At 36.1% G+C, this 26,169-nt stretch overlaps 1 protein-coding gene across 1 annotated transcript in view; it reads left to right on the forward strand.

The window, feature by feature from the left end:
* The window catches only part of ASCC3 (activating signal cointegrator 1 complex subunit 3), a 232,247-nt gene that overhangs the window by 203,143 nt on the left and 2,935 nt on the right, over positions 1-26,169 (forward strand). Inside the window, exons 36-38 of the mRNA XM_057364088.1 lie at positions 7,232-7,456; positions 19,622-19,773; positions 20,286-20,436. Of these exons, the coding sequence (XP_057220071.1) occupies positions 7,232-7,456; positions 19,622-19,773; positions 20,286-20,436 (528 nt within the window). The remainder of the gene's footprint in view (positions 1-7,231; positions 7,457-19,621; positions 19,774-20,285; positions 20,437-26,169) is intronic.

The raw sequence follows: 26,169 nt of genomic DNA on the forward strand, positions 1-26,169 counted from the left end.
TTTGTGAAGTATTAATATAAAAAAAGGAAATTTTCCTGAAATAGAGTGGTTCTCTAAGTATATTTTTTAACATTTAGTAAAACAATTACAGTGATTGTATTATCTATTACTGTATCTTCCCCTACATGGAAACTCAACTTCTCTAATATGCTTAGGAAACCAGACTTTAAAAAGAAAAAAAAAAAGAAAATCAACTTTCAAGTTGTACAGAAGTCCTGAGAAGTTCTATATTCCCATGTCAAATCATTGTTACTTTATAATAATTCTCCTTCTCCTGTATGCTAGCATGCTTGCATATTCTTTTATCAATTCCACGCTGAAGCAGAGGTCTGTAATTTAACTTTGTAGTTTAGAAGTTCGCAGATCTGCTGGGTCACTCTCTGCTGCTGGTAGCTAATATTGCTGACCTCCTCTTGCTCTGTGTGCAGTGGCAAAGGTCTTTCAGACTCCTGACCTCTGGTCATCAGGAATGTCATCAGTAGTTTGTAGTTTGGATGTTTTAAGTAAGAGGTGAACTTGTGAAATCTAAACCCTTTAGGGTATTTTTAAGTGATCACTCAACTGTTTCATTGCCCTAGGTTGTACTTTTTATGATGTCTGTAGTTGTAAAATTTGTTTTTATCATATGCAGATATTTAAAAGCAAAAATCAAGCACTTGTCTATTTAAAGTCTGAGAATACAATTAATATATTGCCATATTAACATATTAATAGATGAATTAATAATTAATTTCTCCTACCACTAATGTGAGAACTTATAAGAATTGTAATTGTATATTCTTATAAACTGTGTTTGTATGTCCCATAGGTGGAAATGGGCCCATTTTAAATCCCGATAGTTACAAATTAATGTTTAAAACGTAATAGATTTGCATAATTGCATCTTGATGGCTTTTATAACTTTCTCTCTTCAACTTCTTGTGTCCARCTGGAAATTTCCAGTGTTTGCTCTGGTGAGTCTTAAATCTAGAGACAGAGCCCAGCCTCRGTGTTTTGCTCTTAGCCAGTTAATTGGGTTAATGTTACACTTTGAATTCACACTACTTTTTTTTTTAATACATATCTATTACCTCTAAAATTTCATTAAACACTAATTAAATATTAAATTTTAAAAGTTTCCATTTGTTTTAGAAAATACTGAGCAGGTCTTTTTCCTTGGACATTGCTCTCCATCGTATGCATCTGTTTCCCTGCTGTCATTTTTCCAGTATAAGGTGGGGCATGGTCTGACGGGGTATTAAAAAAGCAACCAGATCATTTTCCTATAACATAAGCTGAAGTGGAGAGTTAGGGCACAGAGAGGCCTCAGTGAGGATCCCCAGTGCCAGAGAGGGGACCCTCTTTTTCGCAGCCAGGGGACAGCTGCTGCCTGGACACTGTGGCTCTGTCTCCTCTGTGCCCTGTGGCTCAGGGCTGGCCCAGGGCTTTGCTTTCTGCCTTTCCTCCCTGGCAGCCCCCAGCCCTGGAAAGGAAGGCATGGGAAGGTCCCTGTGGGGAAGGAGCTGTGCTGTAGGGTTGGCTGGACTGTGCTGGATGCTGTTTGGTGGCACTGCCACATCCAYGGGTGGTCGATGGGGAGATGCTGTACAGTGTGTGAGGACAAGGAGCTTATTTGTAAACATGGTGACTGTGATGAATGGCAGTATAATGCAGTAAATGTATATTTTAATCTTGCCTGAAAAGTGTTGCTGTCTTCTTTTGAACCATATTAGCCATTTTTTAAGATCACTGCAAAACCTCAGCTTGCTCTGTGGTTTAGCAAAGCCTGCCAGGCTGCCCTGAAAATCTGGAAGGCTTCTTCTGCAAAGTTTGTCTTAAAGTATCTTTTAACATGAGTAAAACAGAGTGAACTGGTAATTTTTTTTCCTTTTTAGTCTATAATATGAATTTTGAAAGCATGTGTTGTGTTTGTTCTTAAAACTTATAACTAGTAACATATGTTTGTAAGTGTCTTTTAACTGGAATATTGTCCTAGACCTTTTATATCTAAGGGTAAAAAAAACACCCAAACGTTTCAAAGTTAAAATTACGTCTCATAAAACTGAGACCAAAATGCATGCATTTATAGGCTACCAATAAATTCCTTAAAATAGGAGTTTATAATGGAATCACTAACAAAGATAAAATTTTCAGAGCAGTAATTCTGGCAAGTACTTCTCCAGTTCTGTTTCTCAATCTACTTTACTTTTTGGTATAAGCTGAAAAACCACTTTTAAGTTATTTGGGTTTGTTTAAGCTTTTTCCCTCTTTTTTAAAGCGCATGTTTCCTCACCTTTATTAGTTTTCTGAATATAATATAAGCTTGATTATGTTCTAGCTGCCTGTCAGGATACATCTGTGTAAATGTAATGTCTTTCCTTATAAATCAAACTCACACTCAAATATGTRACAGTAAAATATACTATAGTTATGTTGGTTAATTTAAATAATTTTCATAGTATMTACTTGTATTATTCCACATAATATGGTCTTTTGTTCTTGGGAAGATCATGGGCACAGGAAGATTATCTTTGGAACTTTACCTGCCAATTCTTTTAGTTTTCCTTACCTTTGATAAAGTTAACTGGATCAAATGAGATTTCTGTCAGCACAAATAGAGATATATATGTGGATATATAAAAAATGGAAATAATTCCTAATGGTTTTAASTACAGAAGCTCAAATATCCTCAAAGAAAAATTTAGAATTTGTGAATCTGTTAYAAGACATATGTTACCTAGCCACTCACAAATTATCAGTCCTGGTTATTTCTCTATTTTGACAAAATAAATTCTTTTTTCTATCCTATATTAGGGGTAAGGAGGTATCACCCAAATGAGAACAATTTMAGATTGCTTTAAATTTTGTATTCCAGCTGCTTCCCATCCAAGTTAGCACAATGTGGCAGGTCAGGATGCTGCACTAGAATAACTCTGTATCATCTTGTACTGTGGGACAAAAGACAAGAGCCAATTTTGTAATAATATTATTCYTTAGCTTATATTCACCTATCCAGTTTTCCAAAGATCAAAATATGCTGTTTTCACTCAGMAAAATAAGTTGGATACTGGCATACCATTGTATTTCTGGTAGCTGAGACGTAAAATTCATAATGCATTATTAGTGTTAATGGTAGAACAGCTGTGAAAAAAAACACATTTATTTATTGCAGCTTATTTTTTATTGTTCATTCTATTCACAAATGTATGATTATTGCAATCCTTCAGCATGTACTTAGACTGTTAGAGAAGTTTATGTAATTCAAATTAAGTTCCAGGTGAATGGAATGTAATTACTGTTCTAGCTAAAAATTATCCTCCTCTTTTCTCCTTTTTTATTATGTTGGWATTTAATTTTAGTACTCGTTTCCTGAAAAATTTTTTGATACTTTAKCCTAACAACTGGGTTGTTTATAGCAAATGTTTCAAAAATGCTTTTCCCTTGTTTTTGTTTTTTTTTTACATCAGAAAATTTAAAGAGAACAAAATACTTTGCAAGTTTATTAAAGTTGAAAATATGGTGTGATTGGGTTTGCAGTATCTATATAAAGGAAAGGAACATACAGACAGTCAATTCTAAGGCAGTTTCAATAACAYTGCTAAAGACTGCTGGTTCAACTCTGGAATGTGAGAAACTATTTTTGGTTTGGTTTAGACCCTCATTGTTACAAATTAATCAACTGCTCTTTAAAGTCTAGAATTCATTAACTTTATAAGTTTTACTATTCCCATGACTGAACTTAAAATATTCAAGTTTACTTCAGTAGCTCACCTGGGTTCCATTCCTGTCTGTTGTCCACAAGTATCCTCTTCTCTCCTGTAGACAAAGTGGCAAGATGTAGTTACTTGTGATTTAAAATATTTTAGAAGATTTACGTGTGGTATAAGTTTATAGTTAGCTCTCACTATAAACCAGTAATTTCAGCCAAACTTACACTTTTTGTGGGTGAAAGGAAAATCTTGGGGGGAGGGAGAGGTTTAACCCAGTGGACTCTTAGTACTCACCATGTTGAATACCTTATTTAAATTTTAGTTTGGTCTGACTCCTCAAACACCTGATAGTGCCACAAAACTGCAAAAATATATTTTAAAATAGGATGAGTTGTTTCCTTTTAGGACTATTCTRACAGTTAAAATGAAGGATGAAGGTAAGCTGTGTATTTGGAGCACAATGTTGCAGACAGGACTCTAAGATGATTCTGTGGCTGCTGTTATGCAGGAAACAGAATTCAATTACCAGAATAGCCCTTTGGCCTTGTAAAATGTAACTGTGGAGTTTATGCAGGTCTGTGTGTGACATTTCTCACTGGCAGTGCGAGTTACTGTCTCCTGTATGACCACCCTGTATCGCATGCAGCTTGAAATGTAAGTCTGAAATGACTCTTACACCCTTGAAATGATGCAGCAGTCTCTAATGCCCTAAAGGAGACATTATTGGGAAAGTCCATCACAGAAATGTGGGAGAGAGAGATGTGATGTGACTACCAAATGCACAATTGYAGAACCTGTGGCTAAAATTCCTAGTTGTCTCCTGGTATACTCCAAGTTATGCTTAACTGTGTAGGTGCTTGTAAATATATTATTTGCACTTGGGCTGCAACAGCTCTGATTTAAGGGGAGAAAAAGGGGAAGTGAAAAATGCACAGCAGTGCTTTGTGGTTAAACTATGAAGCTTGTGTTAAATTTCTTGACTTTAGAATGAAGATTAATGATTGATATGTAATTTGATCTGTTTCCTCACCCATGGAAGTAAGAATAGTGTTCAGATACGATGCACTTAAACAATATATATCATAAATTGTGTGGAATAGTGGAATCTATAGCCTTTGCAGAACAGATTGAGATTTGCAATGAAAAGGAAAACTAAAATGAAAAAATATTGAGGGAACAGCAGGGCCCATTTGAGGTGATTACAAAGGATGTTTCTTTATTCTGTCTTTTCTTGTGCAACCTGAAAACAGTAGCAGGGGGTTACAAGCAGAGTTCATCAGAGAGTTGTCAATCACTGTCATTTAACATTTTGCAATGGAAGATGTCTTTATTCAAGGACAGCTGGGCAAATCAGAGAAACAGATTTGCAGTTAGTAGTCTGTCCAGCCTACACTAAGCAAACAAGGACAGGGCAGACATACCGGCCTCTCACATAAAAATATAATGGACTCTGCTGACCTCGGTGCCCTCCATTCAGCTTCATTCTCAGTTGTATAAAAGCTTCACTACCCATTCTCAATTTCCTTTAATTACCTACATGATGCAGATAAGAAAATGAACCTCACTTACTTACAGTCAATGATCACAAACAGGAAATTAAGTAGGCAAGTTGTTTAAAATAAGAGGAGTGTTTTGGAGGTAAATAAAACATGTGCTGGGGAAGAATTAGGGAAAACACATTTTCAGGGGTACCAGTTGGTCTGGACTGACTTGGCTGATCCTCCTTCTTTCTGCTACTTTAAACTACAAAGCAAAACTAAGTAAAAGATCTGCTTGGTAAATATTCTTTAAAATATCTTTGAAGCAGAAGCCAGTTAAATAAAAAGAGTGAAGCAAACATGCAGTCTTCTATAGGGCTTAAAAAGATTGTGACCTTAGGTTCAGAGAATAAATGACCACAGTTTTCACAAGAGATCTAGCAGAGACACCCAGGATTAAGCAGCAGTTGTCTTTATTCAGTCTTCACTTCTAATCTGCAGTTGAGATATGAAATAAATTAATGGCATTCTGATTTTTTTTTCCAAACCTTACATTGTCTAATGGTTACCATTCCTTTTACATTGATATCATAGTTTAGACATAGTTTCCTTGCATTATTAAAGGAAATAGAAAGTTTTGTGCTATTTGGGGGTGAAAACCAGCTATCTAACTGCTTTCAGGAATTGTCGGAAGAGGTTCTGTGTTGTAGGATATTAATGAGTGGATATGGTTCTTTGTAAGTGAATTAGGTGGTAATATTAAGTGTTCTGAAATAGCCGTTTTTCTTTGCCTCACTCTTCACTGGTTACTGTTGTGAATATTTTRTTACTATAGATTTGCAGGAAGTCTGATGAGATTGAAGACGAAAGTACAAAATATTGAATCTATAGTTTAAGAGGAATATAAAACCTTGAACACTTTAATTTAATGGTCTCTGCTAAGCTTGTAGTTTCAAAGACATTGCCCTTCAGACTCCCCAAATGACTTTTTATTTTATGACAAAATAAATATACCCTCTTAAATTAYGGATGGGAAAGGTATTACATATTATAAAACTCTTATCTTACTTGCAAGTTTTATASTTTAGAAAGTTTGTTCTCATTCCAAATTATATGTACACACATGCATGCACAACAGGATTTTGTGAAGGAAAAAATTGCCAACTGAGTCACAAAACTGACTCTTTSGCCTAAATTATAGTTCTTAGGATGTTTCTGTTTGACTTTCTTTCAAACACAGTGCATTTCSCAAGCAGGAGTTGACATCTCTGGGGTGTAAAAACAGTTGTACTTGCTCCTCTCAGCCACTAGGATATTGCTACTTATAACTACATTTAGATTACATGTTGGTGGGCAGCTCCTTCTTGCAACACTGAGAAAGTTCTTCCACAGCTTTCATTTTGGCATGAATAGCATTAGTCCCACTCCTAATCACAGAGCATGTTTTCAGCACCTAATAAAAATTTTGCACTTTGTTTTGACCATTCGTTATCTGTTGCTTAGACATGGACTGCTCAAAATATTGAAAAAATATTGAAAAAATATTGAAAAAATATTGAAAAAAATATTTGAAAATAACCTTACCAGAGCTATTTCAAACCTGTTGGGTTTTGAATACCAAGAGAAAAATTTAAAATTTGAAAATTGAAAGTATGAGTTATTGACTTCTTTATAGCTAACCTTACAATGTTTATGTGAGCCAATGAAGTAGGATATTTGTAGGTCATCTTCTACTACTGAATGCATCCGATGAATACATTTATTTCATTGCTTTTATTTTYTTCTTCTCTAATGTTCAGATCAGATAAGTGGAACAAAAAAAGTTTAAAACCAACAAATGTGTCAATATTTGAGAATATTATGTTATTGTTTTCCCATGTGTGAGTTTGATAAATAAGTACACTTTCTAAACATTTAAATGCTGCTATTTTTCAAATGAAGTCTAACTGTAGTAAATTAAATGCATATACTTTCAATGGCTCAGCAAGTAGTAACAGTTACTCTGAAGTAACAATTTATTACTAGTAATTCATTACAATTTTTTTTTGGTTTTTTTTTTTAAAGAATGCTCACGAGTATGCAGATCTGCCTGTGAGACACAATGAAGATCAGATGAACAGTGACCTGGCCAAACACCTTCCAATTGAAGTCAATCCCCATTCATTTGACAGTTCCCATACAAAAACACACCTCTTGCTGCAAGCCCACTTCAGTCACGCCATGCTGCCTTGTCCTGATTATGCAACTGATACAAAGACAGTGCTGGACCAAGCAATCAGAATATGCCAGGTATTGTGATGCATTTTTTTATACAACTCATATTGTTTATTGTTAGAGTATTGTCATATTTTGAATATAGAATAATCTGAAGATTTCTTGCAGTCTTGTGGAGAACTGGTGCCACACAATATTATAACATCATGTTTAGGGAGGAACTCGAAGCCCATAAGGGCTCCCACTTTACATCACTGGAGGTAAACAAACTTTGAGAAAAAGACAGTGAGGCTCTGACCAGAGGCATCTATAGCCATGGAGTCACCTCTGCTTTCTATGCAACAGTTTTCTATCTCTGTGTCGTGGAATGTTGTGTGTGAGTCATTCCCAAATGGGTGTGGTCCCTGCAGGTTGTTTTCCCTGCAGACCTCCAAGAACCTGTCTCCCCTGGGTGCTTTACTTTTCTAGCACCCAAAAGCACTATAGTCACTCTCAAGCATAAATAAAACATGTTTTGAAATATGATTCAGGATGAAATACAGGGATTTTCTCTAACTTGTGTAAAGATGTGTCTTCTATGTCCCAATTATCACTCAGAGAGCACATTTTTAAACCCAGAATTTAAACTCAGTCYGGAGACTTGTGAATTTTTGCAGTTGTACTGCAGCTGCAGCCCACAGGAAATAAATTGACCATGGAGAGTACGGGTAACAAGTACTGGTAACTGTCACATGCACAGCTGCCACCTCAAAAGAATTTTAAAGCAGCAATTGGAGTTCGGGATAGCATTCTGCCATATCTGAAAAGCTCAGTTACACTTACATCAGGAAAGGTGAGCTCTAGCTGTCACAGGAAACAATCAACTTTCTCATTCTCCTGGGAAGAATTCTTCTCTTTAGCAGCACTGCGCAAGACCTCATTCACAGGTTCTGGAAGATCAGCAGCCTTCAAAAAACTACACTTTTATATGTTTCTCAATTCAATATCTGTAAAATAGTACTTCTTCTTCCTTCAGTTTTTGTTTGCTCAGATTTTAATGTCCTCGGTGATCTATTCATCAGCTATCAGACAGAAGCTTTGCTCTTGTTTGAAGCCTGTTTGCAATAGGTTAACTGCAAACATCATTGTGTGAAGCCTGGCAGTTTGTAAAACTCTCTATGAGAAACTATTAGTGAGTGCTCTAGATAGAGAAAATACTGTAGGCAATTCAGTGTCCAGCATTTTGGATAAGGCTCAACCTTACACTAATAAAAACAAACTTAAAATACTAATGTCAAATGAAGCAAAACTGAAATTAAGGAAAGTAAGGCACAGATAATACCACAGATGTTACTGCTACACAGTCCCAACCTTGGCAACCAGCAGTGCTTGGAGTCTATTTCAAATATTTTGAATCAATAAAATCATGATGCTGAAAGTGTAGAAACAGCTATTGAATATATTCAGTTATTAACAGAGAAAAGCATCACTTGCTCAGGTGAGAAAATTCACCTTTGTTTCAAAGAAATCACATACTTAAAGTTCATTTAGATGTTTATGGAGTAAGCATTAGGGAGGCAATTACATATTTGGGGAAAATGTAAATTAAATACTATTTTCAGWAATYATTTTSCTGAATATTTGTTCTGTTTGCTAARRAATGTATTTTCTTAATCTATTRCATCAGAGGTATTTCAGAAACAATAATCACTTAGAAGAAAARAACTCTAAAATGTTCAACAATTCCTTTAAACTGAAATAGAGTTCAGAAAAATGCCATTCSATGCTATGCCTTGGCTCTCCAACCTTTGGTTAACTACTACATAATGTTATATATACAGTCATCTTAAAAAAAAAAAAAAACCTTTATTAAAAAAGAAAGAAGAAAACATGCAAGCATTTTTGTATTTTAAAGTTGGCACATGGTTTACATCTCTCGGGAGATTATTGGTTCCATCTTATTAGTCACGCTTTCCAAACGGAGGTTAAAGTTCCCAGAATCTAAGCAATAGACAGGGTTACACTTTCAATTCTGGTTGTTACCTTTTTCCTCGCACTGACCTGCTGATGAACTCTGGGTCAGCAGAGGTAGAAAAAAAGATGTTAGTTGTGAGAAAAAGAGCTGAAGCATGGAAGGATCCATTGATGAGCACATTCAGTGGGTGTTGCTCTGTGTTTGTGTGGACACACGCTCACGCATCACCTGATGTTAAATACAGCAGCAAGGAGGGAATTGGCTTTTGAGTTATGTTGCATTTTTGTTTATTTACTTACAAATTATTTTAGTGCTGAGGTTGTGTAGCTAACCTTCAGCATGTGACCTGAACACAAACTATTATTTTTGCTGGTGGTTATGTGAATAGCAGACTTTCTGTATCAGCACTGCTTTTCTGTTACAAGGAGGAAACATCCTCCAAAGAGCTTTTATAGGTGGATTTAGAGCAGGCCTTTATCCCAGAGCCCCTGCAGTGCAGATTTGCCATCTCTAGCCATGATGTAGAAGCATCTTTCCATCACAAACTATTGGACTTCTCCTCAGTCTTCTGTGGTGTCTTTCACCTGAATCAGCCTTCCCTCCCATGGCTCCTTTCCCATCCCAAATGTGTTGTCCTCCCTCTCATTCTTCCAGCACCTTCTGGGATTTCATTGCTAGCAACTTTAGGCTGAATGTTATTGCTCATCAGACAGAAAACCATGTTAACAGCATTACACAGGTACATGTAGCTGCTGGATTTCAGGTAAGATTCCACAATCCTTTAAAGAAAAAAAATATGCAACAAGTCTTACATGATTTTTTTCCTGAAATGTCTTAAAAGTTTTGGCTCTATGTTAGAATTCTCTTGTTTATACCTATGATGAAATATTGAAGCTATAAGCATTTAACAGAGTTTGAGGAGTTACAGTGCTGGTTTAATAGAGGAATGTAATTTTTAACATAAAATGAATTCTGTTGCACTTTTCCTGTGGTTACCATTTGTTAGGTATAGGTGGAATTCATTATMGCAAAATAAAATTTAGTGTTTATAGACCCAGGATGAAATGCAGAATTTTTTCCTTTTACTACAGAAATATGGGAAATAGCAATATAGAACCTTCTGGAATGTGAATGCTTATCTGCTCTCACTCTCATCTCTGTAATGAATGGCCACTGAGGCATTGACTAGGCTAAAGGAACACCCCTGCTCTACACTGAAAACCTCAAGTTAAAATCTAGTTTGTTTTCAGTGACAGGCTCTCACAGATAAAGCACAGAAGGTTCCCATGGCTTAAAAAACCTGTCATGACTTCCTATGTGACCTTGGACAACTAATTTAATTTTTATTTGCCTCAGATACCTTTARTACAGTTACAATAGACAATATATTCTCTTCAAGCCCAGCACTCTCTGTTATTTTTTACTGAGAAAAGCTAGAGATGTCATACAGATGAACTGAACACTTCAGGTCCTGCTCAAAATTAAACAGTTCTCCATTTCTTTCAGGAGAATGAACATTAAATAATAAAAATTCTAATGAACTGATTTTACTAGTATTTTTATAAAATATAATTATTATTGTAAAGACAATCCCCCACCTTTTTTCCTATCTTATTTAAGCATATGTGAAACTAAATCTAATCTTTTTTTTTTACTTCCTTTGTCAAGCCTTATATTTTGTGACTGTGTATTCAGCGATCAGTTCTTACTCTGCTATTCTAAGACTATTGCCTATATTTGCATTCATTGAAATGGATAATTGAGGCAGTAATACTGTCACTCTCAGATTCACCAGGGCAGTCTCTTCTCAGAAATAATGTGACAGTTGCTGGCTTTGCATTGGGATTGGCCACAAGCCTCCACTTGTAGTATAATCGTTGATAAAATATTTTAAAATTGCCAGGAGTAGGACTGCCGTGGAGCTCAGCCCTAACCTTTGAGAAGTGTTTACCTATGGATGTGTTAAACACATCTCAGTGGGGTAGCTGGGCACTGAGAGAAGATGGACATGAAAACAGATTCCAAACGGCAGAAGAAAGACTCGTCTGCACGGGAAACAGGCACATCCCTGTAACAAGGACCTTGTAATGCTGTTACTGATGGCCTGTCTTTCCCCATCATGTTTTCCCTCTGGGAAATCTAAATTTKACAAGAAAGAATATTCCTCTTTGGGTTAAACACTGTGTTTCCTTATCTAGATGTTGATGTGTATAATACTACTTTACCCATTCTAAAATAATTGRAGTAAGTAACTTGCTTCTGGTCATTTAAATTGCAGCTTTTGCTAATGTTGCTATGAGAGTCATCTTTGTGGTACGTGTTCAGAGTTGTCAAATATTGCACAAATATTCTGCCAAATTCAGCTAAGAGCTAGCTGATGTATGAAAAACTTACTGTACTAAACTGCAGACTGTTCTGGGTGGTGGTGGCTCCTCAGAAGGAACACAGTAAGTATTTCTGGCCTTGCAGAGGCAAAGGAGCCCATGTGRCCATTTTGGGATTCAAAGAAAGAGAATGTCCTTCATCTGTGCGCTTCTCATCCTCCCTGAACCTCCTCAGTTCATAACAGCCACTAAAACTATTGATCTGGGGAGCTGYATCCCTTGGATCCTTTGGTTTTCTGCTTATGGGGAGGTGGAGAAGTTCTTAAAGATCCTAAGAGCGGTTTGAGCTTGTGCACTACACAAAGTGCGGGTGTGCCAACTACTTGCTGCAAGGTGATGAGATCTACAGGAAAGGTCTGTTTTACAGGTTTTTATGTGTAAGATTTCTCCAGAAGCGTCCAGGAAAAGAGCTTTTGTGTAATGGCTGCGTGGGCAACTATAAATAAATGGGCAGCTTTACTGAATGAAGGGAAGAGAATAAAATTACCTTGAGAATGCAGAGGAATTTCTGTTACTCAGACACAAGTGAAGAGCAGAGGCCACATCTCTTGAGCTGCTGCACGTATTCTTCGTGTATGTGTTAATACTCCAGTGATAGTGCAATGTTTGCAATTTTGCTTAAATACTGGCTGCTTTCATGGTTGTATGGCTGTTATTCCATATTAGGAGTGTGGAAATAATARAATAATCAAAGAAATCTTGTAGTGCCTCTACTGCGTGGCAAAGCTCACGGTTACTAAACAGCAATGGATCACTTTGCAGTGAGGGACACRTTGGGCTGGAATTACTGCATGCTCKTGTTGTCTAGGAATATATGTGGCAGAAGGGAGGGTTGCCTTTGTGGTGCTGAAGTTTTTCCTGCTGTGGATAATCCATGATCTGGTGTATGGAAGCATCTTGGTGACAATGATGATTTGGTGCTGCTTGTGCATAATCCMTCCCCCACCCATGACAAACCTTTTCCCAGTTGGGGCTGGAGGAAATGAGTAATGCTTAACCCATTTGTGTGATCAATTCACTTAAGCAGCTACTGTGAAATGTTAATCACAACTTTAATTTGTACTGCATTAGCATTTTGATTAACTTGTAGGCTTGCTAGCACACTTGAAGCACTTTTACTCATAGTTACAGCTCGGAAATGACTTTTTGATTAATTAAGTTTGTTAGACAGCAGCTGAGCTTCCTGAATGCTAACCTTAAGGGGCTAAAAGTTCAGGAGAAAGTTACTGGGAATAACTGTTGCTGTTGGAAAGGCTTCTTGTGAATGTTTATGAATGAAAAAAAAATTGATTATTGACAAAATATTACATTCCTACTTTGAAACAGACTCTAAACTCTAAAGAGGACAGATTTATTATGAGAAAGATTCTGTGTTATCTTTCATGGTTTTGGTAGATTTGTGTAATATTTGAAACAAATTCTGTTTTAGGACATTGTGTTAGGAAACTGCAATTTATTACAAAGAGATTTTTATCAAAAAYATTTTATTGTTTTTACAGTTCACAGGTATAATAGAAAACATCAGTTTATTAATTAGTAATTTGAAAATAAATTGGATGTTGGGACTCAGTGAGTTCTGGWCATGTTGGGTATGCCCTACCAAGATTACATTGCTGGTATTACACTCTGTAGCTGCTTTCATCTCTGTAATACTATTAAAAGAAATCAGTAAGAACCCAAGGGTTACACTCCACTAAATGTGGACAGTAAATGGTTTGTCCTTTCCCTGGTTCTGAAAATACTAATAATGTTACTATGGAGGCTAAAGGATGATTACAGGRATAGGAATCTTACAAAGCAGCTAGGAAGGCTGCAATTTGCATACATCAGTGAGACCTTTATGATGATGGGAGAATGAAGAATTAGTCTCTCGTAGGGGGTAGCAGAGCATATGGAAGAGGGGACTGAATATGCTTGTAAAAAAAAAGTGAAGAGAAGTGGGATACAGAGGGCAGTATAAAAGGAGTGCTTCCTGAATAGGATTAATTACAACTTATTCACTCTATCTCTGATAAAGTACRAGGGGGAGGGTGCTCTGTAGGCTGAAACTACACAGCTGTACAAGTGTGATTTAATTGATCTGAAAGAACTCTTCCCCYTCCCCAGATTAAAACATTTCTAAAAAGTAATTTTAGACTAGACCTCTGAAGTGCAAAGGTTCTGTAGATAGCTGTTTTACTGACATATAACATACAAAGGTAGTGACCTTAAATTCTCTGTAATATTTCTCAAATAAATTCCAACTTTTTAAGTCAGTTGCTGTTTCTGAGATATGTAATTGAAGCATCATAATCATGATTCATATAAAAACATGAAACTTAGAGTACATGGCATGGTTTAACATGTGAAAAAATATTTTACTTTTATTAGTGGAACATCAAGTCATGTGGATCATAATATAAAATTATGGATTGGAAGGCTTCCTACATTTGAAGCATGTGCAAAAAAGAGTATTATTATTCTGAATTCATAGTTTTAGGAAAATAGGTAAAATGCATACCCTTTTGTCTATTATCTATAAATATTTGTCACATAAGTTCTATAGTCTTAAACAGCTGTAAGTAGGCACCATTCTAATGATTTTAATAGATGTATGAATTTAAACTCCTGTTTCTAACTGAAATTTATTCCTTGATTAAACTTCCATTTCATGAATAAAAACACTCAAGAAAGTGTCACAGTCTGTGAAGCACTGATACAAAAAATAAAGCTAATCTTTTAAGAGTAGATAAATTTGAGCCATGGAACTCACCTTGTACACCTGAAGTTTCAGCCCCCATCCACCCAGTCATGACCACCAATGGCATCACTGTGGGCACTCAACTTCTAGCTGAATAATCACAATTGTAATTCTCAGCTGCAATGGCATTTCTGACATTTCTTTAGCTTGCCTCGGTATCAGAGCAGTTATCATTATAGCTTCATTGACACTTCCCTTAAATATAATTTATCCACACAATATTAACATTTATGCTTACAGGATTTAAGTTGAAATGCTTGGTATATTCAGTTATATGACAGGTGRCTTCTAAAAGAAGAAGAAATTATTCTAAGCAGTATGCAGTCTCTGTTAATAAGATGCAAGTTGTATCATTTTTAACACCTCAATAGTTTCCCTTAAAGGAAAAACCTATGTAAGTCATTTGAGATCAGAAATTCTGCTAGTTTTAGTCTGGTCCCCTGCCACCTACCCAGTCGTACTAGAGTGATCCAGAGTATCTGACTTTCAAATGAAGGATGTGAAAGTAATACAAAAGCCAGTGTTTATAAAAAATTTGCAAAAATTCTCTAGAATAAAGGATTTAGCAACCAGGGTATTTTGGTAGCCTGACAAATCTCCTAAATGAATGGGGGTGACTGGGGGGGGTATGTTTGACATGGAGAGATTTAGTATCTGTTATTTTGAGCACTTTTATATTATGTTATTTTGAGCATTTTTATATTGGGAGTGCTTTAAAACACCAGAGAAAAGCAATGTTTTACTATCAATGTGTGTGCCACACRCTGACATCTTCCACATCCTGCCTCCATCTTTGCTCCCCTTCAAGCTAGGGAATTATAAACCATAATTTAAATTCCAAGCATGGGTAATAACTTTGGCTAGAAAGAGACAGACTGTTAAATCTCAGCTTTATGTTAGACTGGAAAGGTATAGTTTGCTCAGTTTAARTCATTCCGTACTTAACCATAAGCAGCCGTCACTCTTGAAAATAAGATGAAAACCTGATTATAGATGCTGAGGGTTTCATCTTAATGCACTCCTGGAATGATGAAAGCAGTAGCAAGATTTTGATCCCAACATTTTGCCACTCAATTCTGAATGCCATCAGAATGAAAGTTTTTGCCACACCTGACAAGAACATCTACATCCATCAGTTGCTGAGCACCAGCATTTTTGTGCTGCTCCTGCCATGGTTARTAGGTTGTTGCTTCCCACATTGGCACAAGCCAAGCTGGTTTTGACAGTGACAGACAAAATGTAAAGGAGGTGTCACTAATTATATTATTACTTCATAGTTATCCAAGTATGACACTTGGAAGGTTAAAGAGCTGTTGCCTGAATCTTTCATGAAAACCCATCTCAGTATAGACCTCAGTGTTTATTCTCCTAAGCACCGAAGGAGCCCCAAATAAGATGATGGTAAACATGTTTTCCTGCATTTATTCTACTTTAGGTTAAAAAGCGGTGGACTTAGAGAGTTTTTTGGGTATGTTTGGGTTTTGTTTGTTTTTTTTTTAAATTTGTTGGTTTACCAAATAATACGTGTATGTTTTTTTTCTGTAGTTAAAGCATCTTTATTGTTTCTTGTTTCACTTCTTGCACTCACTGTCTTTTTAAGTTTTTCTCTGTGATGAAATTATCCTGTGTTGGTTTAAATTCTTAGGCTAGAAAGGCAGGTAACCAATTTGTGCCATTTCTCAATTTAGAATAATACTCTTAATCTGTTCCAGTCTTATCAGCTATAAGATACTTAGAAACTACTTACTTCTTTGCAAAATAAGAGCTAAAAGGGGCACAAGTTTCTATAAAATTGTATTGGTTCGTACTTAAAAATAACAACAAACGAAATAGGTAGGAATTAGATAAGCTAGAGAGACTAAATATGTTATTCATCAGATAACATAAATATTAAATACTTTTGTGAGTGTGTGTTTTATATTATATTCTTTGTTTAGGTGCTTATGTTTACATTTATATATAGGGGAATGACTCAATTTGTTACCTTGAGTATTTATAGGAATTTCAGTAACCATTTAAGTATCAAGCATCKCTGTATTCTGCCCTTAGAGGAAAAGGAAACGTCTGGAGGTTTCCAAGGCAGCAGATGAAACAAGCCAACTTTACCATTGTTCTGACTTTTTCACAATGTCACTGTCTTGGATTTCACATCCAGATAGAGATGCTGTGAATAAATTCTATGGGTGAAGAAGCAGAAAATAAGGAGGAAAAGAGGATTTGCCATGTGGATTCATTATAACAATGCGGAACACAGAGTCTCACACACACAGGCTTTCCTCACTCCCTACGGGATATCTATCTGTAGGCCTCTATCAATTTCTAGGAGATTTTCTATGTGAAAGGATCCTCCAGTTAATTTCAGAGTAAGGCTTGTTTTAGATTTATCTTTCTCTTACATCTTCACTCTTCTTTTCCCCTTTTCAAACCTCTGTTTAAAAGGGGGGAGAGGGATAGATTAGAAAAAAAGAAAGAAAGAAAACAATGTAAACAGTGTTTTGTGTGCATCTTCAGAAGCATTTTATGAAATGCCACTGCTTCATGCTGACTGAAAATACAGCTTACTGTATACTTCTTGTTACTCATGGAAAATACAGGATCTCTGCACCCATTATTCTTCCCATATGTATAGAAGTATCATCATTGGGGAACATGGCGTTTCAGGCTGTCAGAATAGCAGAAAAGAAAGAACAAGAATTGGGTAGTGGAGAACAGGAGGCAGATAGCAGACTGTCTCAGCAACACAAACTGTTCAGAAACACAGACTGCACTGTATGGGTAGTCTTCAATATACTTTAAAAYGTGAAATCAGCTAAAGAGCAACTCACCTTTCAAGTTTAAAAGACTGACTCCAGTCTGAGAACAATTTCCTCCTTATGTGGGCAAATGTCATGGGAACCAACATATAAATCTGCAGGCCACAAAGCTGCTCCTTTCAGATGTGATTTCTAACCTAATTTTATTTCTTATTTGGYGAAAATAATCCTACATGGAAACCACTTTGGCAAGCCAAGTGAAAAGCCAGAAAAAGGAAACCAGTAGGATTGTATTGTGAGGTACTGGTTCTAGGGTCACTAGGAATGTTAGAGAGTTTCAGGATACTATGACTCTTCCTCCAAAAACATAAATATGAAGTCTGGATCTTTATTAACTGAAAGGCACTTTATCCACAACTCATGAGAAATGAGACAGCATTTGTGTAATACAGGGTAACACTTTAAATATTTTTCTAAGTGTCGCTGATCTTATCACCCCAATGTGGAAAAAAAAAACCTGTTGAAATTACATTGTAAACTGCTAAAATAAACTGTGTGACTGGCCAGGAGTGAAACTAACTTGTGTTTTTAAAGTCAGTATTTCTCTAGAATCAGTGTAATTTAATTGAAATAGCTCTACGTGTGTAAACAACTCCTTTGTTTAAAGAAGATTTCACTGTTTAGTTTGCCTTAAGTAAATGCTGCCTTTTGTTTGTCTGTAAAACATTTGATTAAATGTAAAGACTTAGACAGCTTCTCCTCATTACACTAGTGGMTGGAAAATAAGTTAAAATGGTGCAGGTATCTGCTGTCTAAGTAAGTATCAAACAATATCATTTGTGTTTACAAGAAAAACYCATGGAAACATCTGATGTAAAGTCCTAAAACCAAACTAAACTCTCCTAACACCAGGATGGTATTTTAAAAYGTGTTGAAACTATCCAATATACCAGAGTCAATATATCAATGTTCCTTGCTTTCTTAAAAAAAAAAAAATCTTACAGTATTTTAATCAAACACAAAATAAYCTACATGGGAAACTACTGTTAAAATAAATGACTTTCTACTCCAATATGAATTAGAGTGTTGTGATATGAGGACCCACATTTTATTGTGATCATAATGTTATTGAACAACAAAAWAAGCAAGACAACTAACATATCATCATTTTCTTCACCAGCTGAAATGCTTTCATTAATAATAATAATTCTTTCAATGTACTCTAGACAGGGTGAAAAGCATACTATATATTCAAATAGCTGCATTTATTATTAAAAAAAATGAAAGCAGAAATTCATGTTTAGTCCTTCTTCACCTTGGAAGAACTCTTAAATTCAACTTGGTTAATCTAACCGAATAGAGTATTAGTCCAGTCAAGAAAAAAAGCAGAACCATTTTTGTTTTGTGTCTGCGGGGCCATTTGCAGTGCAAAAGCCATAATGAATTAGCTTTAGATCTTTATGCTAATGGTACTAACAGTGTATCTTTCTTTTCTATTGTCAAAACATGTGAAGAGAAATGGAATGGAATGTTCATGAGACATGGAAGGCTGAATGATTTTTAACACTTTGAAGTCTGATGTATTGCTGGATAGGAGTTTTTTGTTTGCTTATGTTTTCTGTGTACTTTGGAAARGCTTCTCAGGATCAGGATAGAGATGCCAAAGGAGAGACAGCCAAACATCCCTCATTGTCAAGACAGTCAACTGTTTACAATGCAAAGGGTGAAATCTATTTTGTTTCTGATTGCTCTTACTCACCCTAAGTAAAATATAAGTAATGTATTTTGAAGCTTTCTTCAAGATTTCAACTTATATGTCAGTGTTGAAAAAAACCTCAAGTATGCTGTTGAGCTAAACTTTCGTGCTTTCATGTAGTCTGAATCAAGGGATTTTTTAAGTACTTAGTTCAAATGGAAATAATAATTGTTACTGGTAAATCCCTTTAGTATTAATTTTTGAAAAAATGTAAATATATTAAATGTGTTCTTAAATAGTTCAAGGATTTTTGAATTCTGAAAAAGCTCTTATGTCAAAATACAAATACTGCCATTAATTGTAACCTCTTCGTTTACAGTAAATGTTGAGATTCATTCCATTTGTTTTGAGTTGGGTTATGTCAAAGAGCAGTTATTTGTAAGGAAAAGTTTCTACCTTCAGTTCTCACCCACAAAACCATTGTGTAAATTACCTTTTCAAGAGTAAGAACTGATGACAGTGATACGGGATTTCATTCACCTTTTTTCAAAGTTAATTCCAAAGGTGCCTTACTGCCATCAATAGAGGTTGAAGTAAATTCCTATGTTAAGGCCTAGAAATCACTGTATGTTAAACATTAAATMCATGCTTTTGTATGAATGAGGTACACAATCATATTTGCATTATTTTTATTATGTGTCTCCTTTGCTTAGGCAATGCTGGATGTCGCAGCGCATCATGGCTGGCTGGTGACTGCTCTSAACATAACCAACCTGGTGCAGATGGTGGTTCAGGGTAGATGGATCCATGACTCCTCCCTGCTTACTTTGCCAAACATAGAGCACCAGCATCTTTACCTTTTTCGGTATGGAATTCTCTTAAGCGTTAGCAGGTTTCCAGTTTCTTTCCACTTCCCACTGCTGATTGTGTTTGAATGTCATTGTTGTGCCTGAGAATGCTGGTTAATGAATCAGAAGCAGGACTCTTGTCTTTCACAGTAATGCTTTCCCAAATGGATTTTCTGTTTCTGTTTTCAATATTCATTGATTAATTAACCCCCACAGATTATTTTGAGAACCGTGATTCCAGACAAATTAACAAGATACCACTGGAAGGGTTCCAAGTCCCAACAAATCTAACTCTGTATGTTAATTATCCCTTTATTTTAATCCATTATAAAACTACATTAGTATCCATCTTAACATCATTGATAATGCMAAGCTCTATAGATATTTAGATGATGCAGTAATTAATGCTAACCAAAAATAAATAACCACCCTTTAAAAACAGAAGCCAATATTGAGTTTTACCACCAAGACAAATGAATACAAATGTTTGCTCTTCCTCCCTGGGCATATGTTTTGCTGTCTGTATCAGGAAGTGGAGCCAAGGCCAAAGGAAAAGTGTGCATGGAGGTTACCAAGGACCCATTGAGTGTCTTCCCGAACTAATGGCTGCCTGTGAAGGAAAAGAGAATATTTTTGCTTCCATTGTGGACAGTGAGTTGCAAGCAGCGCACATTTCACAGGTAACACTTTCTATTTGTTATCATTATCAATGTGATTGGAAAGGAAGAGTAGTTGGGAAAAGAAATATTCTCTCCCCTTCAGTAAATATCATGTGGCGTTCTGTACAGAGTGCAASACATTCATTGCTCTAATTTCGAGATAGTGCTGGCTTTAAAAGGTTCTTCTCTGCCTGTTTTCTTAATATTATTTTCACTTATTCTCTGCTAAGCAGTAACTGAGTCTGGTTTATGGCTGATATTACCACATCTCTCTGCTCTAAAGATGGTTCTCTAGGTCATTCAATCTGCTGAGTGTTATCCACCTTTTCATAGCTCTGCCCTAGCAATACATGCATTGCAAATGTCATCGTAGCTGGTTTCTGAAGTGGTCTGTCAAACACCATTTTTTCTGAGAATACTCTTAGTAAAAGATCCRGCACTCATTTTCTATTTGAAACAAAAAAAGGAGATGAAAACTTCATACTTCACAGGGGAGGGGAAAAAAATACTATTCTGAAACATTGAGCTGCTAAATTCTTGKTTTCAGTTTGATTTTCAAGGCATTCGCAGCAAAGGACAGCTATATTCCATAGCATTCATCACATGCTAAGCCTATGATTTCAAATAAATATAGGAAAGATGAAAACTCARAAGCTATTCTTCAAATGTTTTTTATTTGAATGTTTAAAAGGACAGCAATATGTCCTGTGTTTGACTGTTCAGCTTCAGTTAAATCTTTTGCTGGTATGCAAACAAGAAGAAAAGTACTTAAATGTCTATAACAGACATTTGCATTTGTAACCAAATTAACATCAAAATTTTGAATTAAGAAAATGTATTGACATCAAAAAAAGGCTTCCTTTAAAAACAGATTTCTAACATAATACACATTGATTTCAGTCCAACTTTCAGATGTGATAAAAAATTAGAACATTGTTATAATTAGTTCAGGGAGAACTCAGAAGTAAACTTACTTAATTTATTTGCATAAATTGCCATTCTGTTATCTTTAAAAGCAAATGCAAATTGGCTCTGTCTGATATGATGATGGTTATTTGGCTCAAAAGTGCTTCAATTTGCGTAGCAATCTGGTGTCGTCTCTGCAGTGAGGCGATCCCAGGTAACATACAAATCCTGAATTATTCCAGAAATTAGTATGTTTAAAGCATCAATTTAAGTGCTAATTGCAGTAGTAATGAGAAAAAGCAGTACTACTGTGAGATTTGCATCTACTGCCCCATCAGTATGCCTGGAACGGCTGCTGACTGGCAGAGGATTTGGCTGCTAATTAAATAATTGTATGCATGGCAGTGTTCTCGTCTGATTCAATAGATGAAGATTAATCCTCAGATAAATATGTTTGGCTGGTATTGAAATGTCTTAGCAGTTTCTTCAAAAATAGCTTGTGTGTATGTGGTGTGTATGTTCACACTGTGAATGACTCTGTGCCTCTATATATCTATGTTTGTAAATACAGATGCATATAAGAGGGAAAAGCATAATGTCTTGCCATTGTGTGAAGAGAAAGTTTCATTTCCTTGAGCTGGGAATGGTCATATTGGGTATAGMAAAGCCATGACTGTAGTGTGCAGGRCATTACAAATGTGAAACCTTTGCACCATTATGTTATATTGCTTACAGTATTTTTTACAGGAAAAGAAAAACTATTATAATACCTTGAATTAAAATTCATCCTGAGACTGCCTGTTGAGTGTCTTCATGTGTAAAGTCTTTCAGTGCTCACACAGACAGGAGCCAACCAAGAGAAAAATTCTTCATCATCCATATGATATGTTTTCAATAAAGAAAGAATATCAGACTACAGAGTTTAAGCTTAGCCTTCTGGCACCAAACATAGATAGAGTCAAATAAAGTGGTAAATATRCCATGAAATTGCCAAAACCATTCTTTTCCTAAAAAACATTTTACTTCTCACTCAAAGAATATGGAACCTTATTATATTGTATCTTAAAGATTGCTAGCAAGAAACTGGTAAAAACAGCTTAAGCTTTACATAAATTTCAGGCTGACAGAAAAAAAGAAGAAATTTTACATTTGGAAAGAAGAAGATGCCTTTTAAACAGATTGGTAATTAATTCTTAAATAGCAGCTCTTGAAGCTGCTCATGGATTTGGAATATTAGGCTAGGTCCTGGGGAGACAGATTATTGGCAAAAATACTAATGATGTTCCCAATGGTTTGTGAAGAATTTTTCATTTGATTATAATTTGAATCTATGGGCTTGGTAAGTAAATGTATATGTATAGTGTGTGTGTGTGTATATATATATATATATATATATATATATTGAACATGTTGACATATTTAAAAGGAGGTGATATGTGCTTGTGTCTTCCTGTACAGCAAAAAAAAAAACCAGTAAAATTGTCAAAAAGTACCTAAGCAACATGGGAGCCTGAGTTTAATTTTTCAGAATTTAGTATTATAATTCCAAACCTCATTGAAAGYCAGGAAATTCAAACTATTTAGAGTAACCCCAATCTTTGTTCAAAGCTCTATGTTGTTTCAGTGATTCATTCTGAATCATATTTCTCTAATGAATCTTTTTTAGTTTCTAAGTCACTTAGGCATTAGGCTCCTTTTAAAATACTAAGTTGGTAATGATTTTTTTTGAAAGATAAAGAAGAAACTTCAAGACTGAAAATAAATACTATCTCTAATAGTWCAATATTATCTACTTTTACTCAGAAAGTATCTGTGTTCCTATAATCTGTTCATTTTCATTTGAGTTTTTCMCTTGGTGAGGAAAGCATTTCTTCATTTTCTCCACATTGCATGGATGATAAAAAGGCAGCTTGCTGTTCATACTGTATCAATGATTGAGCAGTACTAACTTTGCCTTTAATTTTCAAATACACAAGACATGATAAATCAAGGAATCATAGAGTCCTTTAGGTTGGAAAAGACCTTTAAGATCATCAAATCCAACTGTTAGTAGCCAAAATAGAATGACATATTAAATCTACTTTCTTATCTAATTAGACAGTTACTCAGAGTTACTTTGGTTTGCTTGTATCATGAAAGCTACATGAGGTCATGACAACCTTTGACAAATAGGTTATATTGGGGTCATATGGTATAAACCAGTCCAAATCATAATTTTCACCAGACCATGGTGAAGGTAACAGGTAATGCCACTAAAGGAGTTAATGAATTATGATGTCTGCTGAAATTAAACTTGGTTCTAACATATTTGTAACAGGTCTTGTCCTTTGAGAYACATAATAGCTTTCAAGGTAAATGATAGCTAAAGTACAACCAAAGAGGTGATCACCAGGTTGGTATCAGAATGCCTCTCCTGAGTGCAGCAGAAATACCCTGCTTAGATACACAGACAGTCACACAGTGGGTCTGTAGAGTTCCTATGCTCTTTCTTCTTAAAAACCTTTACATTGAATATAAAATCATTTGCCAGTTGAGATGTTACTACTCAAGTTTTCATCCAAGGTGATCTGCTGGAGGTGGGTTTAGTAGTCCTTTATATTAAACGTATCGAAATCCTTAGTTAAGAATTCTTCAAAGCGCTGCCTTTTTTCCCCCTCTCCCTTTCAGAGCTGGGACAAAGAGGAATGTATTTTTCCTTGAAGTCCTAGCTGTTTAGTTTCTTTTTCAATTTTCCTGTTCTTTTCTAGCTAAGACACCATTAAGAACATTGGTGYAATTCTTCCAGGTCCCCTGCTTTTCTACTGCAGTTCCCGAGTGCTCACAGCTGGCCCTCCCCACCTTCTGCACTGAACAGACACAGCTGTTCATGCAATACACAGAAGAGGAGAGAGAGAGAGATTAGTTTGTAGCTGAAAGCAGTTTTCTCATTTAGTTCAGCCAGGCTCTGGTAATGCAGCCATTTTAATCCCAATAAGCCTGTGCTGCAGCCGAAATGGGCAGTCCTGCCCTCCCCGTGCCGTTTTCACCTCCTCTGACCCAGCTCACCGCACAGCTGCACAAACGCTGTGTCTGCCTCCGGCAAGGAGGTGGGAATGAGCATCTGGGGACAAGGGGAGGAGGAGGAATCCTAACAACCTCTTACACTGGCAGTCAAAATGGCCTGTAGCCAACTGGCTACGTGAATGCTTGTGCCAGCAGGGGAGGAGGCTGGACCACTTCTTYCAGTGGCACTGAAGGCTCATGCTTATTCAGAGCCACAGGATTAGAGAATATGTTTCCACAATCAGCTTTAAGCTGATCTAAGTTCATGCTGTCACCAAAATGATTAGCAAGCTGATGCATCTAGCTGCACAATCCCAGCGTRGCAATGCCAACATACCGGGGATGGAGAGGGGCACGGCAATCTGGTGGGGAGGACACTGGAGAGAGGGACAGCACCACCTTTCCGAGGGCAGCACGACCTTAGGTCTGCTTACCCTGGCTGCTGCATCCCTAATTATGCACTGACAGATACTATAACTGTCAGTATGACTGCAGATACTATTATTGTCTGTATGACTCGTGGCAATGATGTGTGCAAAAAGCAAACTGAGCTTTCATCAGGGCTCTAGGCCTTGCAGCACCGAAAAAGTAATCAGACACATCAAGCACAATCTAAATGAAAATACATTTTGTTGAAACACAACCTGGTCAAACCAATACTTGAAAAAGAAAATATGCTTTAGTCATTTTCCAGATAAGACATTTCTGCTCCATGCTATTGCCCATGTGACCATGCCTACCCTCTTCATTCCCACAAGTCCCATTTTGGCATCTGATGGCTCTTTACCRAGATCAATATTCTTATTTTCTTCTTCTCCTTCCCACCCAAGAGCTTTTCATATATGCTGATTCCTATTCTGTTCTGGGGGAAGGACAGCAGGGCAGAGGGTGATTCTTGGTATTTTGTTTTTTTCTTCCAGTACCAGCCTCATCTATCTTTTTCAGCAATAGAAAGGCCACAAATCACTGCCTCCATTCCACAGCCAATCACATTTCTTTTTCCTAACAAATTTCATTGAGTGAATGTGCTGATTTTCATTTTCACTAAATGAAACCCTGCATTGCTCCCTTCCATTTTTGTCACAGCTTCTCAGAGGTGCTTTTCTTGTCTGTTAGAGACCAAAAYGAGAGGAACATAGGGCTGCATATTCAGGATGTCTTTTTAAGGTTAAGAGAATGTAATGCTCAGCTATGGAGATTGTATCCTCTAACAACAGTTCTGCACAAGGATGAGAGGAAGTTGAGGACCTGTTGCAGTTCTAGAGAAACCGCAGAGACTTAAAATTCCTCAGGAGGATTCTAAGAAGGACAGTTCATGAAGATCTATGCAAGAAAACCTCAAAAAAAATAGGGATAACTTTGGATATGCAGTTGAACTTTTGGTTAATTATCTGAACTGATCCCCTGAACTCTCTGAGGTTTGCCTATTGCTAATTAGCACTGCAGTGACTTGTTCTTTATGGATTATGCTAAGGAAGTTTAATTTAAAACTTAATTATACTAGTTTTTAAGTGGCTTATAGGGAAAAAATACTTTAATCGGGAGCAGTAAGGAATTTTGCCTGTGTTCAGACATCAGTAATCTTAGTAAGGCAYGTGTAACGTGCTTGAGGAGTTTCACATTTGTTTTATTTGCTAGGAAGAAAGTAACATAAGAAGTTAATGAAAAGCATTTTATATTTATGATTGGGAGTTGTACGATTACATATATTCTAATACGCAAGAAAATATCATTAATATAGAATAAATATGTAAACTGTACATTGAATTGTTATTGTAAGAGTGACAATGATTGTATAGATTATCT

The sequence above is a fragment of the Malurus melanocephalus genome, unplaced genomic scaffold (assembly GCF_030028575.1).
Source record: "Malurus melanocephalus ecotype Western Australia unplaced genomic scaffold, MMel_1.1 scaffold_35, whole genome shotgun sequence".
Taxonomy (NCBI): Eukaryota; Metazoa; Chordata; class Aves; order Passeriformes; family Maluridae; genus Malurus; species Malurus melanocephalus.